Here is a 24,689-nt window from a genome sequence, read left to right as displayed (position 1 = left end):
GTTTTCAGGATCAAATGTCTATATGGGACCCATTGCATTAAAGTAACACGAAAGTCAGAAATTGTAGTCAAAGGCCGACAGTCGCACTTCACTCGCGAAACGCCCTATACAAAACGGCCAGAGGCCGTGACGTCAAGGTCTCTGGGAGCCCATCTTGTACTATGGACAAAACAAGAAAATTGCGTTTTTGTCGGTGAAATATTGCGTTTATGTATATAGTTGCTATACAATATTTTTATGGATAAAATGTAAGGAATCGAATACCCTTATTTTTATCGATTTTGGAAGTTAAAAAAAAGACTTAAATTTTGAAATATTCAGGTCCTGTATTTTTGTAACATTTCCATATTTTATTTTAATATCCACATTATTGTGATAAATTGCTCGTTTGCTATCTATAGCCTGACCAGTAATATATGATAATTGTCAAGAGGGCGCTGTTATTCTCATGTATAGGGTGACAATTCAGTGTAGTATGAAAAAATTAGTTCCAGTGAAATTCCGCAATATGGCGCACTCTCAATAGATCCTGGTTCACCTATATTTTACTAGATTTTGTTATAAAATTCAACATGTGTCATCATCCCTATTGGGGGTATTTTTTTCGGCAGGTTCATTTAGGGATCCGCGGGCACTTCCCGTGCGCGGTGTGCGGGCGCGTGTTCGCGACGCGCTCGGACGCGCGCGTGCACGTCGGCGCCGTGCACCGCGGCCTGCCCGCGCCCAAGCGAGACCGCTCCAGGAAGAAGAAACACGTACACGATTTAGATAATAAATGAATTGAAACTAATACAATGGTAGTTTTTCTCATTTAGGCACAGAGTAAATAATAGTTATACAGTACTAAAACTAGAAAGAAACTTCCTACAAAACCGAAGTTTGACCAGCCCTAGTAGCACGGTCGCATTTTTATCGTTTATTACCATGCCTGTCAAGTATGTAAGTGCGAAAGTGACGGGCATAGTGATAGTCGATAAAAATGGAACCGTGCTGAGCCCGCAGGCGTGGTTCACTCCGCGTTTCGTCGCCTCGCTACAAGTACATGCGGCTCACACCAATTTTGGTGTCTAGCCATAGTAGTTGCCGCGAACCGCTACGGAATGGACGCCAGCTCACGCTTGCGCCACCTAGCTGTCGTAATAGACGCGTTTTATCAGAGTGAATCTTCTGTACCTAGTGTTATTATTTATTGTGGTTTGACAGCGATTCAGGGACGAATCATGCTGTCCCTTTCTAATATATGGCACTAACCCTTTCGGCTATTTAGGGTTATCAAAATTCTTATCTGTGGTACAAGCAAAGAGACGTCAAATTGTGCCAGCCCTAATTATTGCTCGGAGCAATACTGAGCCGAACAGAGCCGAGAATGCCCGAAAGGAACACTTTCGCCCTCATTTTTTGATGAAAACGACTCCTTCCGAACTTGTTCCGCTTACGCCGGGTCACGCTTGGACCTCTGCTGGCCGTGGTGCACCGTCTTGATGTGGACTCTCACGCACGAGTTGGTCGTGAAGATTAAATAAAACTTCAAATTGAGTAGCTTATATTATTTATTATCTAACAACTCCTTGCCGAACTTGTTCCGCTTGGGCCCCGGCTGGCCGTGGTGCACCGTCTTATTGTGGACTCTCACGCACGAGTTGGTCGTGAAGATTAAATAAAACTTCAAATTGGGTAGTTTATATTATTTATTATCTAACAACTCCTTGCCGAACTTGTTCCGCTTGCGTCGGTCCCGCTTGGGCCCCGGCTGGCCGTGGTGGACCGTCTTATTGTGGATTCTGACGCACGAGTTGATCGTGAAGATTGAATAAAACTTCAAATTGAGTAGCTTATATTATTTATTATCTAACGACTCCTTCCGAACTTGTTCCGCTTGCGTCGGTCCCGCTTGGGCCCCGGCTGGCCGTGGTGGACCGTCTTGATGTGGACTCTGACGCACGAGTTGGTCGTGAAGATCAAATAAAACTTCAAATTGAGTAGCTTATATTATTTATTATCTAACAACTCCTTCCGAACTTGTTCCGCTTACGCCGGGTCACGCTTGGACCTCTGCTGGCCGTGGTGTACCGTCGTATTGAGGACTCTGACGCACGAGTTGGTCGTGAAGATTAAATAAAACTTCAAATTGGGTAGCTTATATTATTTATTATCTAACGACTCCTTCCGAACTTGTTCCGCTTACGCCGGGTCACGCTTGGACCTCTGCTGGCCGTGGTGCACCGTCGTATTGAGGACTCTCACGCACGAGTTGGTCGTGAAGATTAAATAAAACTTCAAATTGGGTAGCTTATATTATTTATTATCTAACGACTCCTTGCCGAACTTGTTGCGCTTGCGCCGGTCCCGCTTGGGCCCCGGCTGGCCGTGGTGCACCGTCTTGATGTGGACTCGGACGCACGAGTTGGTCGTGAAGATTAAATAAAACTTCAAATTGGGTAGCTTATATTATTTATTATCTAACAACTCCTTGCCGAACTTGTTCCGCTTACGCCGGGTCACGCTTGGACCTCTGCTGGCCGTGGTGCACCGTCTTATTGTGGACTCTGACGCACGAGTTGGTCGTGAAGATTAAATAAAACGTCAAATCGAGTAGCTTATATTATTTATTATCTAACAACTCCTTGCCGAACTTGTTCCGCTTGGGCCCCGGCTGGCCGTGCTGCACCGTCTTATTGTGGACTCGGACGCACGAGTTGGTCGTGAAGATTAAATAAAACTTCAAATTGGGTAGCTTATATTATTTATTATCTAACAACTCCTTGCCGAACTTGTTGCGCTTGCGGCGGACTCTGACGCACGAGTTGGTCGTGAAGATTAAATAAAACTTCAAATTGAGTAGCTTATATTATTTATTATCTAACAACTCCTTGCCGAACTTGTTCCGCTTGCGGCGGTCCCGCTTGGGCCCCGGCTGGCCGTGGTGCACGGTCTTGATGTGGACTCTGACGCACGAGTTGGTGGTGAAGATGCGGCCGCAGATAGGGCAGGGCACGCTTTGACGCATGCCCAAGTGAGCCTGAGGAAACAAACATTTAATACTGAATAAAAACCGGCCAAGTGCGAGCCGGACTCGCGCACGAATGGCTCCGTACGCAAAAAAAAACGGCAAAAAAAAAAGTTTATTGTATGGGAGCCCCACTAAGTTTTTTATTTTATTCTGTTTTTAGTATGTATTTGTTGTTATAGCGGCAACAGAAATAGATCATCTGTGAAAATTTCAACTGTCTAGCTATCACGGTTCCTGAGATAGAGCCTGGTGACAGACGATTTTTACCCTTTCAGTACGCAACCCTAAAAACGAATTATTTATTTATTTAAAAAAAATTATACACAGGATAGAAATGTTTAATCTAATTTTAAAAACGCCTAAATGCTAATATTGTACTCTTTTCTATAGAGTATTTGACTACTAGTCAAATCAGTTTCTTTTTTTGAATTGTCAAAACGATTAGCTACTACGGAATTTATATGAAACAATAGCATGTGACGTCACGCTCAAATTACCTATTCCTTATAGTTTTATACGGGTTTTAAAATAGAAATTGTGTCTAAAAATAACTGCTGTCTACGTTTCTAATATCTTCTGGTGCTTTATTTCATGCATGGTTTAAAATAATGTATTTAAAAACAGTCATATACCCTATTATTGCACTTTTTCATGCATGAGCTCGAAGAAAAACAGCCAGTATGTACTATGTACTAGCAGAGCCGTATTGGGATATAAAAACAATTCTCCACAGTGTGTACTTACCGTTTTCCGGTGTCTGATCAAATTCCCCTGACAGCTGAACGCGAGCGGGCAGCTGTTGCACTTATATGGTTTCTCCCCCGTGTGCGTCCTGATATGCTCCTGCACACAAACATTTCTCACTCAATTTTCGGAATACTCACAGTTTTGTGGTGGCGGTCGAGGTTCCCCTTCAGGCTGAACGCGAGCGGACACTCGGGGCACTGGTACGGCTTCTCGCCCGTGTGCGACCGCATGTGCCACTACACACACAAGCAAACGCTTTAGTCCCCTTTCGTAACTTTTGGTAACTAGTTATGTTAGTTAGTTTATGTGTTAAATTCTTAACTCTTAAATAAATAAATATTCTTTATTGCACTACAAAGAAAACACAATTTAAAATCAGATTTACAATGTAAATAAATCTCTTCCAGGCAATCTTAGGCTCCTTAGGGTAACCGATTTTGTTTTAAATAAATGAATGATTTACTGCTGTATTGGATAATTTTGTAACAGTATTTGGTAGTCAACCAGCTAGGCAAATTACGCAGGGGATTTTTTTTTTGTAATAATAAAATTAAAATAATAGTTTTACATCATTTACTTATTAGGGACAAAATACAGCATCTCGGCTCATGGGAGCCCGGGGTCCGCTTGGCAATTACAACAATTGGTGTGGGCACTAGTTTTTACGAAAGCGAGTGCCAAATGACCATCCAACAGGGTAAACTAGGCCTTATTGGGATTAGTCTGGTTTCCTCACGATGTTTTCCTTTACAGAAAAGCAACAGGTACTCGTAAATATGTAAGTTTTCCTAAGTATAGCTTACTTACTTGCAAGGACGTCTTAAGAGTGAAGCTTTTTGGGCATTCGTTGCAGGCGAAGGGTTTGATGTCCAGGTGGGAGCGCTGGTGCGTTCTCAGCGCGGTGGCGTTCTGATAAAAAACATATGTAGTTGGTCAAACCAATTTGTCAGTAAATAGGAACAAAAAATATATATGTAGTTAAGTATTTTGACACACAACTTTGGGAACAAATCAAATTATTTTATTAAACATTTTGATTTGTGTTTTTTAAGTAGTCACACTACTATATATAAATTATAAACTGAAATAGATGTCATATATTAAAGAAAAAGTGACGAAACCCTCCAGTGGTGAAGGCCGGATGGGTGGTATTTTGACTCATTTAGTTTTATATCATTTTCAAGAAAGTTAAATATTTCTTCGGTCTGGATTGGATGGGTAGGTACAAATGGTACAATGGGTAGTCGGAATGGCTTAGTACCTGCATGAGCTTCCCGCAAGTCTCACACATGTACTGGCCCGGCTTGTGTGTTTGCGGGTATTTCTTGCGTGTCGTACTTCTCTGCCGGCACGTATCTCTGGTTGAGATGGTCTGTTGGCACACTGACCTGCATGAGCTTCCCGCAAGTCTCGCACACGAGCTGGCCGTGCTTGTGTTTGCGGGTATTTCTTGCGTGTCGTGTGTCGCTGTCGGAACGTATCTCTGGTTGAGATGGCCTGTTGGCACACTGACCTGCATGAGTTTCCCGCAAGTCTCGCACACGTACTGGCCCGGCTTGTGTGTTTGCGGGTATTTCTTGCGTGTCGTGTGTCGCTGTCTGCCGGCGTCGCTATAGCGCTGGTTGAGATGCTTGCGTCGGTGGTGCACGTCGTACGCCAACAACGTTGGGAACGTCATTCCGCACTGTGTGTAAAAATAGTTACTAGTGGCTCTGTGAGCTGTAGACCTCGCGAGCATAGCTTATTGGGACCGTGCACGATGACAGCGCCACACAGCGGTTTGATCAATCAACAATACAAAGATTTTAATTTATTAAAAAAAATACGAAGTTTAAGTGAAAAAAAAATACAAAAAGTTATGTCTTAATGGGGATCGAACCCGGACTTTCTGTGTGCAAACAAAAAAAGCGATTGTTTACAAAATGCGCCATGATAGTTCTTAATTAAGCTGACGAAATTCGGCTACTCATTCTCGAGTACAAACTAAATATCTAAATACCGCCTAAACCAGCAATACAATTTTTCTGCATTTTTTGCCATTTACTATGTAAATATGTCTCAAAAAGAAAATACTCTTATGATATCGATACGACTATTCGTTTGAGCGCGAGGTATCACAACTTCTCCATTTTTGAAAATTTCCAAAAACCGGATCGACAAATTTTTTTTATTTACTCATAGAATCTGGTCACAAAATTTCACAAGAATCGGTTGAGAATTGTGACCTGTAGAGAACATCCGGACATACAAAAGCAAAATGCCCGAGTCAAAACGTAGACCTTCGCTACGCTTCGGTCAATTAACGATACAAGTGCGGTAAATGATACACGTGCGAATATCTATTCGCACGTATATCGTACGTTTTACAGTACATATGGCACTTTAAACTTTCGATATACGCATGGAATCATGCACTATCGCTTCCGTCTATTTAGGGTTGTCAAAATTGAAGTCATTACCTTATTTGTCGTCGTGCACGCAAAGGGACGTCAAGTTGTGCCAACCCTAATAATTGCTCAGAGCAATGCTGAGCCGAACGGAGCCGAGAATACCCGAAAGGACCAGTGTCGCCCCCAGCTAGAGGTAGGACCGTGAGCCTTATCAGGCATGGCTCACTTCCCGTCGCTACAAGTACATGCGGCCCACACCAATGTTGGTGTCTAGCCATAGTAGTTGCCACGGATCGGGCGCCTGCTCGCGCTTGCGCCACCTAGCGGTCATATCCGTAATAGACGCGTTTTGTTAGAGAGTGAACCTTCTGTACCTAGTACTATTATTTATTCCGTGGCCTTACGATGATAAATACTGACCTCCTCACACCGATGTGACTCAGTCGGATGTGTCTCTGTGACATGTTCCTGTAGCTTGTGCTCGCTCGCACAGTTCTCGCCGCACTGCTCGCACGGCCGCAGGTCTCCGTGCTCGCCAGCCGTGTCTGTGTGTCTGTTCAGAGCGGCTAAGCTAACGAACTTGGCTGAACATATGGTGCACTTGATTTTCTGAAAAAAAAAAGCAGAAAATGTCTAGAAATTTAGCGATGTAAACTAATATATATGTATTTACTTGCCTACTTACCTATTATGTATATGCAAACGTATTATTGTCCAAAACAAAACATGTTCCTCGCGTTGTCCCGGCATTTTGCCACGGCTCATGGGAGCCTGGGGTCCGCTTGACAACTAATCCCAGGAATAGGCATAGGCACCAGTTTTAACGAAAGCGACTGCCATCTGACCTTCCAACCCAGAGGGTAAACTAGGCCCGTATTGGGATTAGTCCGGTTTCCTCACGATGTTTTCCTTCACCGTAAAGCGACTGGTAAATATCAAATGATATTTCGTACATAAGTTCCGAAAAACTCATCGGTACGAGCCGAGGTTCTAACCCGCGACCTCCAGATTGCTAGTCGCACGCTCTTACCGCTATGCCACCAGCGTTTTTAGGGTTCCGTACCCAAAGGGTAAAAACGGGACCCTATTACTAAGACTCACCTGTCCGTCCGTCCGTCCGTCTGTCACCAGGCTGTATCTCACTAACCGTGATAGCTAGACAGTTGAAATTTTCACAGATGATGTATTTCTGTTGCCGCTATAACAACAAATACTAAAAACAGAATAAAATAAAGATTTAAGTGGGGCTCCCATACAACAAACGTGATTTTTGACCGAAGTTAAGCAACGTCGGGCGGGGTCAGTACTTGGATGGGTGACCGTTTTTTTTGCTTGTTTTTTTGCTTGTTTTGCTCTATTTTTTGTTGATGATGCGGAACCCTCCGTGCGCGAGTCCGACTCGCACTTGGCCGGATTTTTTTTTTTTGGATTGACATCTCTGCCGTGCTAACAAAATATGCAGTAATTGCAGTTGAAAAGTCATGCAATTGTTTATCTTGTTCTCTTTGAATAAGTTCTTTATTTAAACGACGATTTTCATGCAAGTACTGCACTTACTATTAGCAGGGCAGATCTGTACATACAGTTTATATAATATGTCATATTACCTCGGCGTGCATCCTGGCCTTGTGCATTTTGAGCCCCACCTGTCCTATGAACGTCTCGCCGCACATGTCGCATGCCACATTCATCGCGGGGTGCGCCAGACGCACGTGCGACAGATATGTCGAACTCTTACTGTGGAAGAAGAGGCATATTGTGATTTTTTTTTTGTATAAGTATATGAATTGACTCACTAAATTATATTTGCATATGCCAATCTCATTACCCATGTAAATAATGTAAAAAAAAATGTATATATGTAGTTAGATAATAAGAAATTATTTCGTACGCCAAAAGGCACATCATGGCTGTTCCTTAGAATATTAAGTTATAATCTATTTATGTACCTGTGATGAACGAATAAAGAATTGAATTGAATGAATGAATAAATGAAAAAAATATATTTAAGACACAAATTCACATGGAACATTAAATAAAATAATAATATAAACTATCTATAAATAAGCTTAAAATAAACGCCTTATAAATAAATAAAAACCGGCCAAGTGCGAGTCGGACTCGCGCACGGAGGGTTCCGCACCATCAACAAAAAATAGAGCAAAACAAGCAAAAAACGGTCACCCATCCAAGTACTGACCCCGCCCGACGTTGCTTAACTTCGGTCAAAAATCACGTTTGTTTTTTTTTTTTTTAATTTATTGAATAATACAAGTTACATGCATGTTAATATTACAGGACCCATCGTGGGCAAAACCTTGAGGAGGTTTGTGTGCCGATGGGGAGTTCAAGAAAAAGAAATCATGATACATATCTATCTTATAATAACTAAAATTATTATTATATGTAACTAAGGTCGTTAGATTGCAACAAGTGCATTTTAATAACTTTTTTTATATTTTTCCCGTTTACATATTTTGCTCTAGCATCTTCTGGTAAATCATTTAATATTTTAGGCAATATATATGTATACAGCCTAGTGCCATATATGTTATTATATTTGGGTAAACAATATTTGTTTTGGTTCTGTAGGCTTCTTAGTTTTGTACATCTTTTATATTCTTTTAGTTTAGTGACATGGTGATATTCTTCAGTTAGTATGGCTAGTTTACATTTATTTTGAACTGGGAGTACATTACAGTATTTGAAAAGTTGTGCGTAGTCTGTTTCGTGCTTCTTTTTTATATGCTTAGGTACAAGTGTCTTTAATAGTCTTATCTGTAAGTTATATATTTTTTCTATATATGTTTTAAAGGTTCTACCATATGTGCTCAGAGCGTAACCGATCACAGAGTCAGCGAGGGCTAAATACAACATACGTAAGGTTTTGTACGGTAATTTGTACCTTAGTGTTGACATTTTACTTAGAATTGCTCTTAATTTATCGCACACATAATTAATATGAGGCCCCCAGTTGAATCTGTGGTCGATTATGAGCCCAAGATACATGTGTTCTGTGACTACTTCGATTTTATCACAGTTACACGTTGTGATATTAGGTTGGTGCAGGCAGCTATGTTGGTGTGCAACCACAGTAATGTCATGAGTAGTTTTATTCTGAGCCGAACGAATATGCATTATTTTCGTCTTTTGCGCGTTAATTACTAAACCGACGTCATGCGCCCATTTGCAAAGGGTGTTGAAGTTAGATTGCATTGTACGCTCGGCGGCCACTATGTCACGGTCGGCTGTGATAATGCATGTGTCGTCCGCGAACTGATAGACCGAGCCCTCGGTTATTATGTTGCACATATCATTAACATACAGCAAGTACTCAGTTGGGCCGATTATGGATCCCTGCGCTGTGCCTTTTTCGGTTTTTATTTCGTCACTGTATGTGTTGTTTATCTTTACGCGTGTATGTCTATTTGTGTGATAGTTTTTCAGCAAGTTAACTAAAGGGCCCTGTATACCGCTCTGCTCTAGTTTGTAATACAACGTTTGATAATCTAACATTTCAAAAGCTTTGCTGAAATCAATGAAAACAACGAGCACATGCCTTTTTTCATGCATGTGCTCGTTGATTTCATTGTTAAAGTCACAAAGTAGCTGAGAGGTACTTCGGTTTTTTTGGAAACCGTATTGTTTACTGTTTATTATATTGTTTTCAGTCAAAAAGTTACTGATTTCGTTACCGAGGTATCTCTCAACTATCTTATCGATACACGACAATATAGTTATTGGTCTATAGTTGTTATAGTCTTTATGCACTCCTTTTTTGTAAATAGGGCGTATTATACCCGTTTTGAGTTCGTCGGGGTATACAGATGTCGCAAGGCAGGTGTTAATTAAGTGAGTAAGAACTGGTGTAATGTTAATACAATTTTTTTTAATGTCTATGACTCGAATTTGATCATACCCCGGGCTTTTTCTATCATTTAGGGCTTTGATTATTTTCGAAATATTGGCACATGTCGCTTTTTTAATCCTCATTGCCACCTCTGCGGCCCCGGCAAACCCAGTATGGTCGAGAATTTGTGATTTACATTGAACTGATATTTTATTTACATTATTATGAAATTCTCGGGCAAAATTACTAGAAATCTCTCTTTCATTCATTTTAAAATGGTTCATAATTACATCATCAATAGAACAATTTATTTTTCCGCACAGTTCATTAATTATGCGCCATATTTTTCTTGAGTTTTTGAAATTTTTAGTAATTTCTTGTTTAATGTACCTATTTTTAATAAAGTTAATGTATTTATTTGTTTTGTTACGATACTTATTATATAAAATTCTGTTTTCAATGTTTTCCGGCGATTTTTTCCAAATTTTGTACATTTTATCTCTTTGTTTACACATTATTAACATTTTTTTATTTACCCATTTACATTTTGTTTTTATATTTTTACACCTTATAGTCTTTTTACATTCATCGTATGCAGTTTGTATTTTTTCCTTAACGAAGTTAAATATTCTATTCGGGCAATTGTAGGCAAGTGCTTCATCCCATTCAACCTGCTGCAGCGCAATATCGACCTTATCGTTATCTAACACGGTGACTAATCGCGCCGCGGGCGCACGGGCGCTTGCGCCGGCTATCGCTAGCGCACAGCCAGTTATGTAATGATCTGCAATAGATATGTTAATGACCCCGGTATGTACTGAGTGGCAATTGATCGGCCTCAAAAAAATATGATCTATACAGGATCTCGATATAATGTTTCCTTTACTTTCCTCTCGGGTGAATTGATTGTTGTATGGGAGCCCCACTTAAATCTTTATTTTATTCTGTTTTTAGCTCGGAATAATAAACCAACAGGAACCGCCATTAACAGGCGTTCCCCTCTGCCAATAGTCGGCGGCCGCCGGTCAAGGAGGTTATATAAAACTAGTTGCCATACGTCATACGCCATTCAGCAAACGTCAGTCTAAGCGGAATATTAGGAGCAGAAAATGCCGAATTGTAGCGTTTTCTCCTGTAAAAACCGATCGGAAACATCTAGCGTACTTAAAAAACACGTTTCTTTTCATATGTAAGTACTATTACATCTAAATATTATGAAATAGTGCACTAATTTAGCAAAAAACTAAAAAACATTGTCAATCTGAAAGTGATACCACTTCATGGTACTAGATCTAATTTAGGGTAAAATTTAAAGAAGACTTTCTAAATATTCATTAGGTATACCTAACTTCTAATTTGCGTTGGTTATTGTTGTATAATTTAATTTATATAACACCTTATTTTTATATCAACATAATCCATTCAATGAAATAAATAGTATAAATCATAAATAACGTGATATTACCGATATAGGGTCATTGTGCTAGTTTCCGTCCATGCTCTAGTCTCTAGTTTTCGTCGACATGACAGATTAGCAAATAACATATTTGATATTTAATTTGCTACTTGCCAAATACATTTTTTATGTAGATATATTTATTGTCTCGACATTAAGGATTGCATTAAGTCCAAATTTGTGCAGCAATGTAGATTTATATTCAATTTCCTCAAGTGGACGAAAACTAGAGCTGGACGAAAACTAACGCACCTACCCTACTACTGTTTGAAAATTCATTTTTGTCTTAGTTTCTATCGTATATTTTTTATTTGACATGTCCAATGTTTGTATTGTAATTTATTTATTTTAAGGTATTTACTGCCGTCATTTTCCATAAATAGGCACTTTTAATTTATTACTCTGGTATCACTCTACCATAGTTAGTGATGGGGCACCATAAAAACCAATATCGATAAAATCTTATGAACATTATAAATATATTGTTTTTTTGATTTATTTTTTTAGATTTCCAAAAGATGCAATACATTTTAAACATAAGTAGTTTTCAGCTTACCAAGCCATCGAAAACCTAAAAATATTGCAATATCAGTCACGTTTTAAATATCTAAGAACTGCATAAGTAAGTTTGTAATTCCATATAAATATATGCTATTACAAAGTTACTGTTGCAGTTCCTACAAATAGTAGGTAAAGGTACACTACGATGTATGTACGATGTGAGTATGAATAAAGATGTGTTTAGCTATGATATGTGTATACATAGTATGGGTATGAGTAGCCGAAAGAAGGACAGTCTACAAAAAGAGATGAGATCCCATCAAAAACATTACATGTAAAAAGGCGCAAGTCTCGCAACGCTTTTACTACAAAAAAGTTTTGAGATGTAATGTGAAACCAAGTCGGTTATTTTAATCAGTGCCAGGGGGTGTTAAAACCGTATCAATAAGATATCTTTAATTTGTAATACATTATAATGACTTGGCAATCGCACATAATGCTTTACTCGTACCGTACTCGTAAATATGTGTAATGCTCAAACTGCAATTAGCGCTAGCGTTATGTTCAATTAGAATTATTTTTAATAGGTGACGATGATCCTTTTGTCATTATGCAGCCGTGCGGTGGCCAAGTCATTATACGTATTACAAATTAAAGATATCTTATTGATACGGTTTTAACACCCCCTGGCACTGATTAAAATAACCGACTTGGTTTCAAATTAGCATTACATCTCAAAACTTTTTTGTAGTAGAAGCGTTGCGAGACTTGCACCTTTTTACATGTAATGTTTTTGATGGTTATAATTGACTAAAGCAGACAGTTAAAATTCAGTCAATAAAATATCGACAATATTATCGACAAGTCCCTCGCACTTCTACGTTTACTTAGAACTGACATCATCTCGTTCACGGACAGGGTTGTCTGTGTTTGTTCTTGTATTTGTGTGAATATAGTTTATGCTAGTGTTTGTTAATTTTGTTGTGTGCGTGTGTAGCGACGCATGCAAAAAATGCATTAGTGTTTACATTATTTGTGTGCGTTCCTCGCCCCCCGCGCCGAAAACGGCAGAATTTTTCACATAGAAATTAGTGCGTGTCACCACTCCATATTGGATTATTACTCCGAGGTTTTTAGTATTTGTTGTTATAGCGGCAACCGAAATACATCATCTGTGAAAATTTCAACTAGCTATCACGGTTAGTGAGATACAGCCTTGTGACAGACGGACGGACGGACGGACAGGTGAGTCTTAGTAATAGGGTCCCGTTTTTACCCTTTGGGTACGGAACCCTAAAAACGGCCTCCAAGTCTCTGCCGATGGGCCACGTTGAATGGCAATGCTAATGCGTTGAGCAAAGTATTGGCCAGCCCTCTGCTGGTCCCTTGTGACGTCTATAAGGCGAAGAGGCATACATAATGATACATGTTTTTTCACCACACCAACTGGTAAAGGCTGTCTTGATTGTTTAAAAACTGATAGCAAAGTTGCATTTTATTCACATGTGAGGCAAAGTAATCAAATGCGAATTTTGAGTTGTTTCCTTATGTTTGCTGGTAGAAGTGACTTTTAAATGATGATTTTTAATTATAAATATTTTTAAAAAACTTTTTTTTTTCTTTTTATTTAATTGAATTTTTTTATTGTGTTTGATATTTTTAACCACGCCAGCTGGTAAGGTATCTCTTGATTTTGTTTGATATTTCGTATTTTCCTTGTTTGGTGTGGTGAAAACTTTCGTGTTTCACACGGTGGCAAAATTTGTTTAATCCTCGCAACGCTCAAGATTCCATTTTACGAACCACTCGCTACTCGTGGTTCAATTTTTGAATCTTTCGCTTGCTCAGGTATCAATATTAGCACGAACTGTTAAAGAACAAATTTGCCCCCTTGTAAAACAAATTACTATTTTTTTAAATACAGTCTAATACTCTATCCTCCTAAGGCCGAAGGTCCTACCTATAGAACCTATTCAGTTCGATGCAAATATTTAAACCATCTTCAATTGGAACAGAGTCGCCTTTGCTTTGTTTCGTTCAATTTTCGAACAACGCAAAATCAACTCTATTTCCTACAGTTTAGGTTCAAATTTCAGTGGCAAAGGAATGTTTCGTTTTCATGGCTGGGCGTTAGTGTAAGGCCTGAGTGGAGGCTCGCTCGGCGACGCGTGCAGCGTGGCTGCGGGCTCACGCGTGATGTGAGCAGCGTGCACTAAGGCCGCTCCTATACGTGCGCATTTGTTTAACATGCACGCCGCACGCCCCGCCCCGCTGCACGCACAACAAGAGCCTCCACTCAGGCCTTATAGTTACGAGGCTATTGCAACACTGATACCGGGGTTTGATAATGTACTCACATGAAGCTCTTCCCGCAGTGCTGGCATTCGTACGTCTTGCCCGCGTGCATGGCGTGGTGCTTTCTCGCTTGGCCCCTGTATCATAGATAGCATAGATCATCCATAAATAAGTTTTTGGCAACAAAATCATTTTTGGTACAAGCTTTTATCGCTGATTATACTTTTCTTTCCACAGACAACTAATACTCATCAAGACAATTCTAAAAACCCCAAACACAATTAGGTTGCGTTGTTTTATCACAGAGTTCCTATGGCCACCTCCTGTCTCCATCATCAGATCAGCTCCATGGTACCATAATATTGCAATTTGCATTGTCACTCGACTTAGGAGCTGTTCATAAATCACGTCATCTATTTTTGACGATTTTTGACCCCCCCCCCCCCCCCCTAAAATCATCGAAGAATCATGCTTCGAATGACCCCGTTTCCTCCTACGTCATGCTACCATCACCCGATGTCCAGATCCCCCCCCCCCCCCTAATTTGAAATGACATAATTTTTGAATAACCCCTTACACACGTATGCAAATTTTCAGCTTCATCGTTAACCGGGAGGTGGGTCAAATTTTACTTGCAAGATTTGACCCGTACAAACATACGGGTAGGTACAATTTTATTGTAAGTTAAATAAAAGCTTGTAAAAACATGCAGATTTCAGACACAACAAAAGACACTCACAATGATCTCTCTCTCTGACTGATGTGCTGTCTCTGTCCTACCTGTCTCTGTCTCGCTCTGACTGATGTGCTGTCTCTATCTTTAACCTGTCTCTAGACACATAGTTTTATTGCTCACATTGCAAAGGAACTTCAATCGGTGAACATATACATTGGTGTCTCTTTCGCACGCAACGCCGTTTGAACTAGACGGAGCAGATCTCACAATGATCTCTCGCTCTGACTGATGTGCTGTCTCTGTCCTACCTGTCTCTGTCTCGCTCTGACTGATGTGCTGTCTCTGTCTCACCTGTCTCTAGACACATAGTTGCACTCGTCGCATAGGAACTTGAGACGGTGAACATCTTGGTGTCTCTGTCGCACACATTGCCGCTTGAACCGCACAAAGCAGATCTCGCAAGCGAGCGGACCCTCGCTCTGGAAATAAAAGAATATATAGATATAATATAATAAAGAAATAAATATTATAGAACATTTTTACACAAATTGACTAAGCCCCACGGTAAGCTCAAGAAGGCTTGTGTTGTAGGTACTCAGACAACGATATATATAATATACAAATACATAAATACATAGAAAACACCCAACACTCAGGAACAAATATCTGTGCTCATCACACAAATAAATGCCCTTACCGGGATTCGAACCCAGGACCGCGGCTTCACAGGCAGGGTCACTACCCACTAGACCAGACCAGTCGTCATATAGATATGCACTTTTAATAGGGTATTTGACTACTAGTCAAATCAGTTTCTTTTTTCGAACTGTCAAAACGACTTTGCTACTATGGAATTCATATGAAACACTAGCATGTGACGTCACAATCAAATTACCTACTCTTTATAGTTTTATACGGGTTTTAAAATAGAAATTGTTTCTAAAAACAACTGCTGTCTACGTTTCTCTATTAATCTTCTGGTGCTTTCATGCATGGTGTAAAACAATTAATTTTAAATACAGTCAAATATAACACTTTAAACTCTCGCGTTTTGTACACATATTTAATTTCACAAACGGGTCTTCCGCGATATAATTTCATTGTTGTTTACCTTAAATTCCGACGTTTCAGCTGAATTGCACCGGCTGTGGTCACGGTAAAAACAATGAAATTATATCGCGGTAGACCCGTTTGTGAAATTAAATATGTGTACAAAACGCGAGAGTTTAAAGTGTTATATTTGACTGTATTTAAAATTCACTATTATAGCCTATTCGCTGTCTGAAATCGGTCAGGAGTATCATCATCATCATCTAGTTCGTTACTTACAGGACTATGTCGTAATCTGTGGTTGTTGTATGCGGCCTCAGCGTCGAAGCCTTTCCCGCAGTCATCGCACCGGAACCGGGACTCCAGGTAGTTGCGGGACTTCTTGCGCGAGGCGATCTCTTCCAGCTGCTCTTCCTACAGATATAAACTTGTTGTTATAGCAAGGATTCGAATTCAACAAATGATGTTAATTTCAATATCGGATTTTATTGAATACTACCCAACTAACAATTTGAGGAAAAATCTTGGTTTATACGACCAGATTCTGTGGTCATATAATCGTCGTATATACTTTTATACGACGCGATTTGGGCGCACCTTATTCAGCTTAAAGTCGTAAAGAAGTTGAGTAATGGTCGTTTTAATACCTATTTAGTTGCGTAGTCGTCGTATATGCGTCGCCGATTCGACACTTCGTCGTATAAAAGTAACTACTACGACGCCTATTCGACTTAAGGAAGAGTAGTGGTGCGAAGTACGATATTTATACGACTTCAAGTTGTGTTATCACCGTTTAAAGGTTGTATAAATAACAATTTCAACGCAAGTTCAGTGTGTCAAATTGACCGGAATATTATTAAGCAAGTGGTGTGAAATTGTATCTTTGAAGGAAAGTTAGTAGCCATTTTTATTAAGTTGGTGGTCTATGAAATAGGAGACAAAAGTGTATTTTATATCTTTAAACTACTGCGCAGTCAAATTTACTGATGATTGCTATATACGTTTATAGCTAATTAGTAATGCGCTTTTAAATTCTTACTTATTTAATTATTTTGCTTAACAAATTATTAAGCAGTTCCCTTATAGGACAGTTATACAACTTAAGGTTCTATAATCTACACGTTTGAATTGGAATGGCCGCCATAACTTTACAAAAGTTGTATAAAAGTTTATTTAACCACATCTATTCGACTATTGGTTACATAGCGGTAGTATGATAGCACTTTTGCTACCTAAATACGGATAGCGGTCGCCCCAGTAACAGTTAGTCGACTGTTCTATAAGGAACACTTTTACGACGTTTAAGCAACTATTGGTAGTTTAAAAGTCGCATAATGGGTATCCATACCACAAAATTGTCGCGACTACGACATTATTACGACCATAACCTCTATGCGATCAACTGTCGTTTAAGAAAGTTATATAGAAGTCGTCGTAATACCTACTATACGACTGTCGTATAAAATGGTAGAATAAACGTTTATTCGACCTAGCTATACGACAATATGTTAACCGACTATTTAGTCGGATAAAATGGTAGAAAAAACGTTTATACGACCTTGCTATACGACAATAAGTTTCACCGACTATTTAGTTGCATAAAATGGTAGAATAGACGTTTATTCGACCTTGCTACACGACAATAAGTTTATCCGACTTTTAGTTGCATAATGCACCATTACTCGATGTACGGTCAAAATGACGACTGTTATACTACTTTTATAATACTTCGAGTCGTATAGCTCCTTGATATACGACTAAATTGTTTGTTGGGTAGAGACCCGCCCCGGCTTCGCACAGGTTACACAAAACCTGAAAAAATTATACACCAAAACCTTCCTCAAGAATCACTCTATTGATAGGTGAAAACCGCATGAAAATCCGTTCAGTAGTTTTCGAGTTTATTGCGAACATACAAACAGACAGACGCAGGGGACTTTGTTTTATAAGGTGTAGTGATAGATCAAAATCAACAGACACAAAAAAGGGATGTCTATTGTTTCCCATAAAGTTTGAAGTCATAATGCATTGTTTGTCCGCATTTTTGTTAGTCATAATTTGGTTTTTCTCAGAAACGCGTAAATTTTCAGGATTGCCATAAAACAAACCTAACCTAACCTATCTATAGGATAACCTTACGAAAATCCTGAAAAGTTAACGGTTTCAGTTTTACGACTAATGATAATATGACAAACAATACATGACTTAAAACTTTATGTGAAACAAAGGGACCCCACAAAAACACGTTAAAATATGGTGATTGTAACACTTGCAACCAACCGTATGTTCTTACCTTGCTCAAAACAACAATTTTCACAGCATACGAACTCTCAAATGTAGCAAAGTCAAAAACGGGCATAAAATCATTTTCTGCCTTCCTAAACTTCCTTGTCACCTCTTCTTTCTTCTTCCTTTTCCTTCTTTTTGGCTTATCTGTATTATCTTTAGGTTCAGCAACTTTCATTTCTATCTTTTTCTTAGTTCTCTTTCTCTTTTTTAATGGTAACTCTAGTTTATAATCATCGTCACTAAAATCATCTTCAAAATCAATATTATCATCCAGGGTCACGTCCCATTCTTTCTTAGTATCAACACTTTCCTCATATTCAAAATTATCATCTACATTAATTTCAACTTTAATATTATCTGTCTTATGCTCGTCGCTGACATCGTCATCTATAATAACTTCTGTCTTTTTCTTAGCTGTAGTTCCTGTTTTTCTTTTTCTTTTAGTGCTTTTGTTTTTATCGTAATTTTCTTCGGATTCTATTTTCAAATCGGCTTGCTCTATAATGCCGTCTATGTCAACAATGTTTATGTCGGGCTCAACTTTTATGTCAGCTGGGGAAGTATAAATATATTATTTTACACAAAAAAAGATTGAAATACAATGAAAATAGAATAGTAAATAAACCAAGCCTAGCTAAATCATACAAGGGATACCTTTCCTTCGAAATTACACGACCTGTTGCTGTTTATTATTATTTGGGGCATTCCAGAAATGTCGGGCACGAGACGCTATTTTTATAATGCTTCTGATAAAGCTAAGAAGCTGATATTTGGCATGATAACGTTTAATAACTTAACTTAATAGTTAAAATAAATTTAACTGCACATAAAATAGATTACTGCAGTTATTAAGGTAGCTGACACCACAGAATAAATAATAGTACTAGGTACAGAAGATTCACTCTCTAACAAAACGCGTCTATTACGACAGATATGTCCGCTAGGTGGCGCAAGCGCGAGCAGGCGTCCGTTCCGTAGCGGTGCGCGGCAACTACTATGGCTAGACACCAAAATTGGTGTGGACCGCGTGTACTAGTAGCGATGTGACGAAATCGCGGAGTGAGCCACGCCTGCTGAGACATGAGTCACGTCCAAGTCAAAGTAGAACTTTTTGTGAAATGCCCCATTTACTTATGAAACTTCATTGCAGATAAATAAGGTTTCAAATTTAATTACTTACTTCCAGTAAACCTTTCAGCCGGGGGAGTGTCTGTAAACTCTGTGGTTGTGACGTCTGTTGTTGTCAAGTTGAAGTTTCTGTTAGAGGGGAATGTTCTGACACAGTCTGTATCCAACTGAAAAAAAAATCCATTGATTAGCAGACATATTAAAGCAATAATAGTGTAAGTATTGTTAACAATGTGTTTGGATTAATTATTGGATATTACGGCACCTATGCAATTAAAACGCACGAGGCCATGCGCTTGGCGGGGAACAGAACCCTATGGAGGAACCTGGTCTTCAACAGAAGGACATGATGTCACAATCCTCAGTATTGAGGGACCGAAGAAAGATTAATTATTCATTTTATTTTAAATGGGGTATTTAAACTACTAGTCAAATCAATTTCTTTTAAAAAAAATATATGAAACACTAGCATCCCAAGTAGCATTTCAAGCTGTATAAAAGCTGTATATAAGTTTATTTGTATACTATAAGCTGTACACTTAGGCTGTACAAAGTCTGTATAAGCGCTTATACAGCCCTTATAAGTTAAAAAAGGGCCCAAATTATACAGCTTTTCGCGTTATTGGAGCTGTAGAGTAGCTGTATATAAGCTGTATAAATTGTATAATAGCTGTATTATAGCTGTAATTTGGTGTAAAGGAAACCTTAACACTAGTAGATTTTTTATATTCTGATAAAGCACCTCATGCTTACGCAGTATCCTTTATAATGCTTTTATACAGCTTGAGCTGTATAATAACTGTAAAATACCTTTTATACAGCTTAAATCTTTTCTGACACCCTTATACGTCCCTTAAATTACTCTAAATTCTAAATTGGCTGGTATATTGATTTTGCCGACACTTACATGCTACTTGGGATGTGACGTCACAATCAAATTACCTACTCTTTATATTTTTATAGGGTTTAAAAATAAATATTGTGTCTAAAAATAACTGCCGTCTATATTTCTCTATTAATTTTATGGTGGTTTATTTCTTGCATGGTGTAAAATAATTTATTTTAAACACAGTCATTTGACTTATTTAAGTACTCTATTCTTTTTAAATTCCTTTTTGCTAATTTTGCTGTAGTTTCATGGTTTTTATGCTGAAACCTGCCAAAATCAAAACCACTGTCAGACACTGACTTTGATGAACATAAGAAAAAAATGAAACCTATAGTTTATATGCGTTCACTGATAATAATATATTTACTTATACCTCTTTGTTAAGCATCTCGGTCACAAGATACCGTTGCGTGTTCAGACACATGTCTCGGAACGATTCACATTTGAGCAGCTGCATGCTGCAGTACGCGCACAGGTGTTGCGGGAGCTTATCCTTGTGGACCTGAAATTGCGCCTTATATGTTGTAATGTAAGTAAATTATAAAATTTATTTAGAATTATTTTTATTTCAATTACAAAATAGGATACGAAATACACATTAAATTAAAACTAAAGCTTACAATTAAGTAAATAAAAGATGCATTGTATTAGGTCGCGTATCTTATACCTTTAAACGAGCGATTCTTGTATTTGTTTATATATTTCGGGGATGCGGGGACGGCTTTAACGATTTCGATGAAATTTGCTATATGGGGGTTTTCGGGGGCGAAAAATCGAACTAGCCTAGATCTAAACTCTGGGAAAACGCGCATTATTAAGGTTTTTCATGTGTCCCAGATATTTATAATAAATATGTCAACAGAGACTAGGAGTTTGTTGTAGTTATAACTATACTACGCAGCGCACGCACCCCAACGTTAATGTTAGTCTTCTAAATACACTTACAGGGCTTCCGATGATGTGAGCAAGAGCATCAGCCAGTTTGTACTCATGAATATTGTACATTCTTCCTTCACCCGAGAGACAGGCGCGGCACCACAAGTTGCCTTCATTTGACGATTTACTAAGTGTTGTATCCATTATAAAATACAAATTTCACTTTAAATATACATTAAGATTTATAATTCATTAAAATGTATGATTAATATGTGGATTTTCGTATTCTAATAGCGAAAATAGGACGCCAATACACATAGCAAAGATGAAGCGAGTTTTGACAGCTAAACCGTCAGATTAGGTGCGTTCGGAAACTTTAATTCATTTTATAAGTAATTTCCATAAATGCCTCTCCAGACGGGATGATCGAATCGACCTATTTAATCAGGAAAAAAATAGAATCATAATCTCATAGAAGTATGACGTTTAGAATGACACTTGCTCCGTCTTGGCTATCAAAATCACTGCTAACATGCTGCCAAACTAGCTTGGTGTCTAAAACGATGTGGTCCGGTACGCACGTCTGTTACTGCTTTAGTCAGTTTCCGAACGAATTAATATGACAGTCACTAGTGTCAAAAACAAACGTAGTGGTTATGGTTATATTCTCTTTGTAGCAGAGTTAAATTTCCGGCGAAACATGCGTTTGTTTTTCAGTATTATAATAAAATTCAAATCAAAATATTAAAGCAAACGGGCCGTGTTACTCAAGCTAAATGAACCAAGTATACGACAATGAACAGAGCACAAACGAATTCGCTACTCCAGCACGAGTTGCTATGCTGCCGTGTTTGTTTAATGTTGGACTGTAGACTGTACAATATTCATGAATATAAACTTGCCGATACCTTTACTCGCATATCTGGGACTACTGTAAGTACAAAAGCTTCTACAGACGTTGCTACAGGTGGCATGCGATTTTAGATAATTGGTGGCTTCAACAAATTCACTCAATCGGTAAAATGCCGTAACGTATTGCAATGCATGTGATTATCGGGGACGTATGGAGAGACTTGAACGCTTTAAAGTTTACAACCGCAAACATTCTGGGTTAAAATTTAATAAGAAATGTATAAGTTAACTTTTTAAGTAAGTAAAGTAACTATTGTTTATTGCACCAATTAACTGAGGCTGATAAGAAGTAATTTTTCTTCCATGTCATAACCCCATGGCTAAGGGACGTGACGATTGTGGGCACTCATCACCAGTGCTCTCCAAGCCGCTCTGTCCTGGGCCCAGTGCATGCTAGCCTGCAGTGTAGCTAAGAAGTAATTATGGTCAGGCAATGGACTTGCTGTACATCCGTGGTGTATGATTGTAGGTGACCAGGGACAGGCTGCCACAGTACCTGTGTGCATACTGCCTTGTGCTGCTCCTCAAATGTGCATCCTTCAGAGACATGTGTCTTCGCACGCTGAAGCGACTCACACCTGCGCGGTTCAAGCAGGCGGTAACTATTTCAATTATTCTATTATTCTTGTACTGCACGAGGCCATGCGCTTGGCGGGGAACAGAACCCTATGGAGGAACCTGGTCTTCAACAGAAGGACATAATGTCACGATCCTCAGTATTGAGGGACAGACTGAAGAAGAATAGTGTCTTAGGTGGTAAGTGACAATTGGTTGCTTATTCTGCTATTTGTACTATACAGGTTGTACTAGCATGCAAAAATCTTAAAACAACTACAAATCTGGCTGTATGTCTTCAGAGAGGAAATCGTTTACACTGTAATAGCTTTTATCAGTCAATAGCTTCATCAATTTATTTCTAAATCTATGTACAGGTAGTTCTCTTATAGATTTTGGTAGTTTGTTAAAAAGTTTCATGCACATAACAAAACAGTGATTGGAATACATTGCTGTCCTGGGAACACAATTATGATGGCATGAACATTTACGCAACATTTATCTGTGTTACAAGTTTTCGTTGCTATTAATTGCTATACCTACCGGTACAAAGAAAATAATGTGTATTGCAGTTTTTAGGGTTCCATACCTAAAAACGAAAAAAAAAAACGAAACCCTTATAGGATCATTCGTGCGTCTGTCTGTCTGTTGATCTGTCACAGCCAATTTTTGTACACACTACTGGACAAATTAAGTTGATATTTGGTACACAAATGTAAGTTTGTGACCCAAAGATGGATGGATCTGATCTGATGAAGAAAGGTAACTAAAGGAGTTATGGCTCATTAGACAGGCCTTGAGAAATAGATATACATACAAGTAAGAAGTCCATTCTGCAATAAAAGTATGTCACACAATCTATTTTTTCACAGTAAGACAGTATGTGTTATTTGTTTCCCAGCTGGATACAGATTATATTCGAAAATACCACCTCCCTCACCGGTCGCTCAACTTAACCCAAACTGAACTCGAAACAATAGATTTACTCCCATCGGAGGATTTACACAATGAACAAGATGAACACATTGAACAAGATGAACACATTGTGTCAATAGATGGCATCAAACCTAATCCTGAAATACAAGATTTAATTAAAATCATTGATGATGATTTAGAGGATGAGATTGTTTTTAAAGATAGTATAATCATGAAACAAAGTAAAACAAATACTATAGAAAATATCTTGAAAACTGAAAAAACCATAAGCAAAGGACATAATAAAACTTCAGTGGAGGAAAATTTCGGTAGTGTCTTTAATGAAAGTATGGATTTGGATAATAATATAATGGGAATGGAAAAAGAGAATACAGATTCAACTGAAACTCCAGTGGAAGATAATATGGTCTTAAAAACAGGATGTATCTATGATGAAAGTATGGATAATGATAACAATCTAATGGAAATGGGAAAAGAAAATACGGATTCAACTGAAACTCCAGCGGAGGAAAATATGGTCTTAATAATCGATAGTATGGATTATGATAATAATCTAATGAAAATAGGAAAAGAGAATTCAATTCAAGCTCTTGAAAATATGGTCTTAAAAATAGGACGTGTCTGTAATAAAAGTATGGATATTGATAATAATGTAATGAAAATGGGAAAAGAAAATACAGAAACAATGAAAATGATGACGATTGAAGTGAAGAACGATAAAATTGAATTCAAAGTTAGTGGAAAATCAGATGACGATGATATTTACTACGAAGAAATGAATGAAAAAATACGGGACGTAAAACATGATAGAAAAACAGTCCAAAACGTAAAACGTAGCGACGAACGTCCAAAGATAATACAAAACGGGAACATTAGGCGACGGCAGCCTAAATTTAATATTCCCACATTTGAGAGTACCTATAATTTTAAAATTGTCTTTTTGAGCAAGGTAAGAGTAAGAACTTTATAATATGGCATTCTGTTTAGTATAATATATCTCTAGATTTGTTATGTACATAGTCTGTGACATTTTCAAGAAAAAGGAGCAAAATTCAAATGTTCTATGGAACAATAATCTTTTGCGCCTACATTCTTTAAATTTGCCGCTTTTTCTACTGACGGTAATGGC

At 38.5% G+C, this 24,689-nt stretch overlaps 1 protein-coding gene across 2 annotated transcripts in view; it reads right to left on the bottom strand.

Annotated features, from left to right (window-relative positions):
- The window catches only part of LOC134660127 (zinc finger protein 708-like), a 290,810-nt gene that overhangs the window by 100,631 nt on the left and 165,490 nt on the right, over window positions 1-24,689 (bottom strand). Inside the window, exons 6-8 of one of the 2 annotated variants that reach the window (XM_063515834.1) lie at window positions 14,312-14,386; window positions 7,755-7,884; window positions 6,568-6,756 (exon numbers count right to left, since the gene is read on the bottom strand). In XM_063515834.1, the coding sequence (XP_063371904.1) occupies window positions 6,568-6,756; window positions 7,755-7,884; window positions 14,312-14,386 (394 nt within the window). The remainder of the gene's footprint in view (window positions 1-6,567; window positions 6,757-7,754; window positions 7,885-14,311; window positions 14,387-24,689) is intronic. The other variant, XM_063515833.1, reaches the window with a different exon arrangement.

The sequence above is a fragment of the Cydia amplana genome, chromosome 26, assembly GCF_948474715.1.
Source record: "Cydia amplana chromosome 26, ilCydAmpl1.1, whole genome shotgun sequence".
Classification (NCBI taxonomy): domain Eukaryota; kingdom Metazoa; phylum Arthropoda; class Insecta; order Lepidoptera; family Tortricidae; genus Cydia; species Cydia amplana.
Note: the sequence above shows the minus strand (reverse complement) of the source record. Positions and strands in the feature narration are given on the sequence as shown.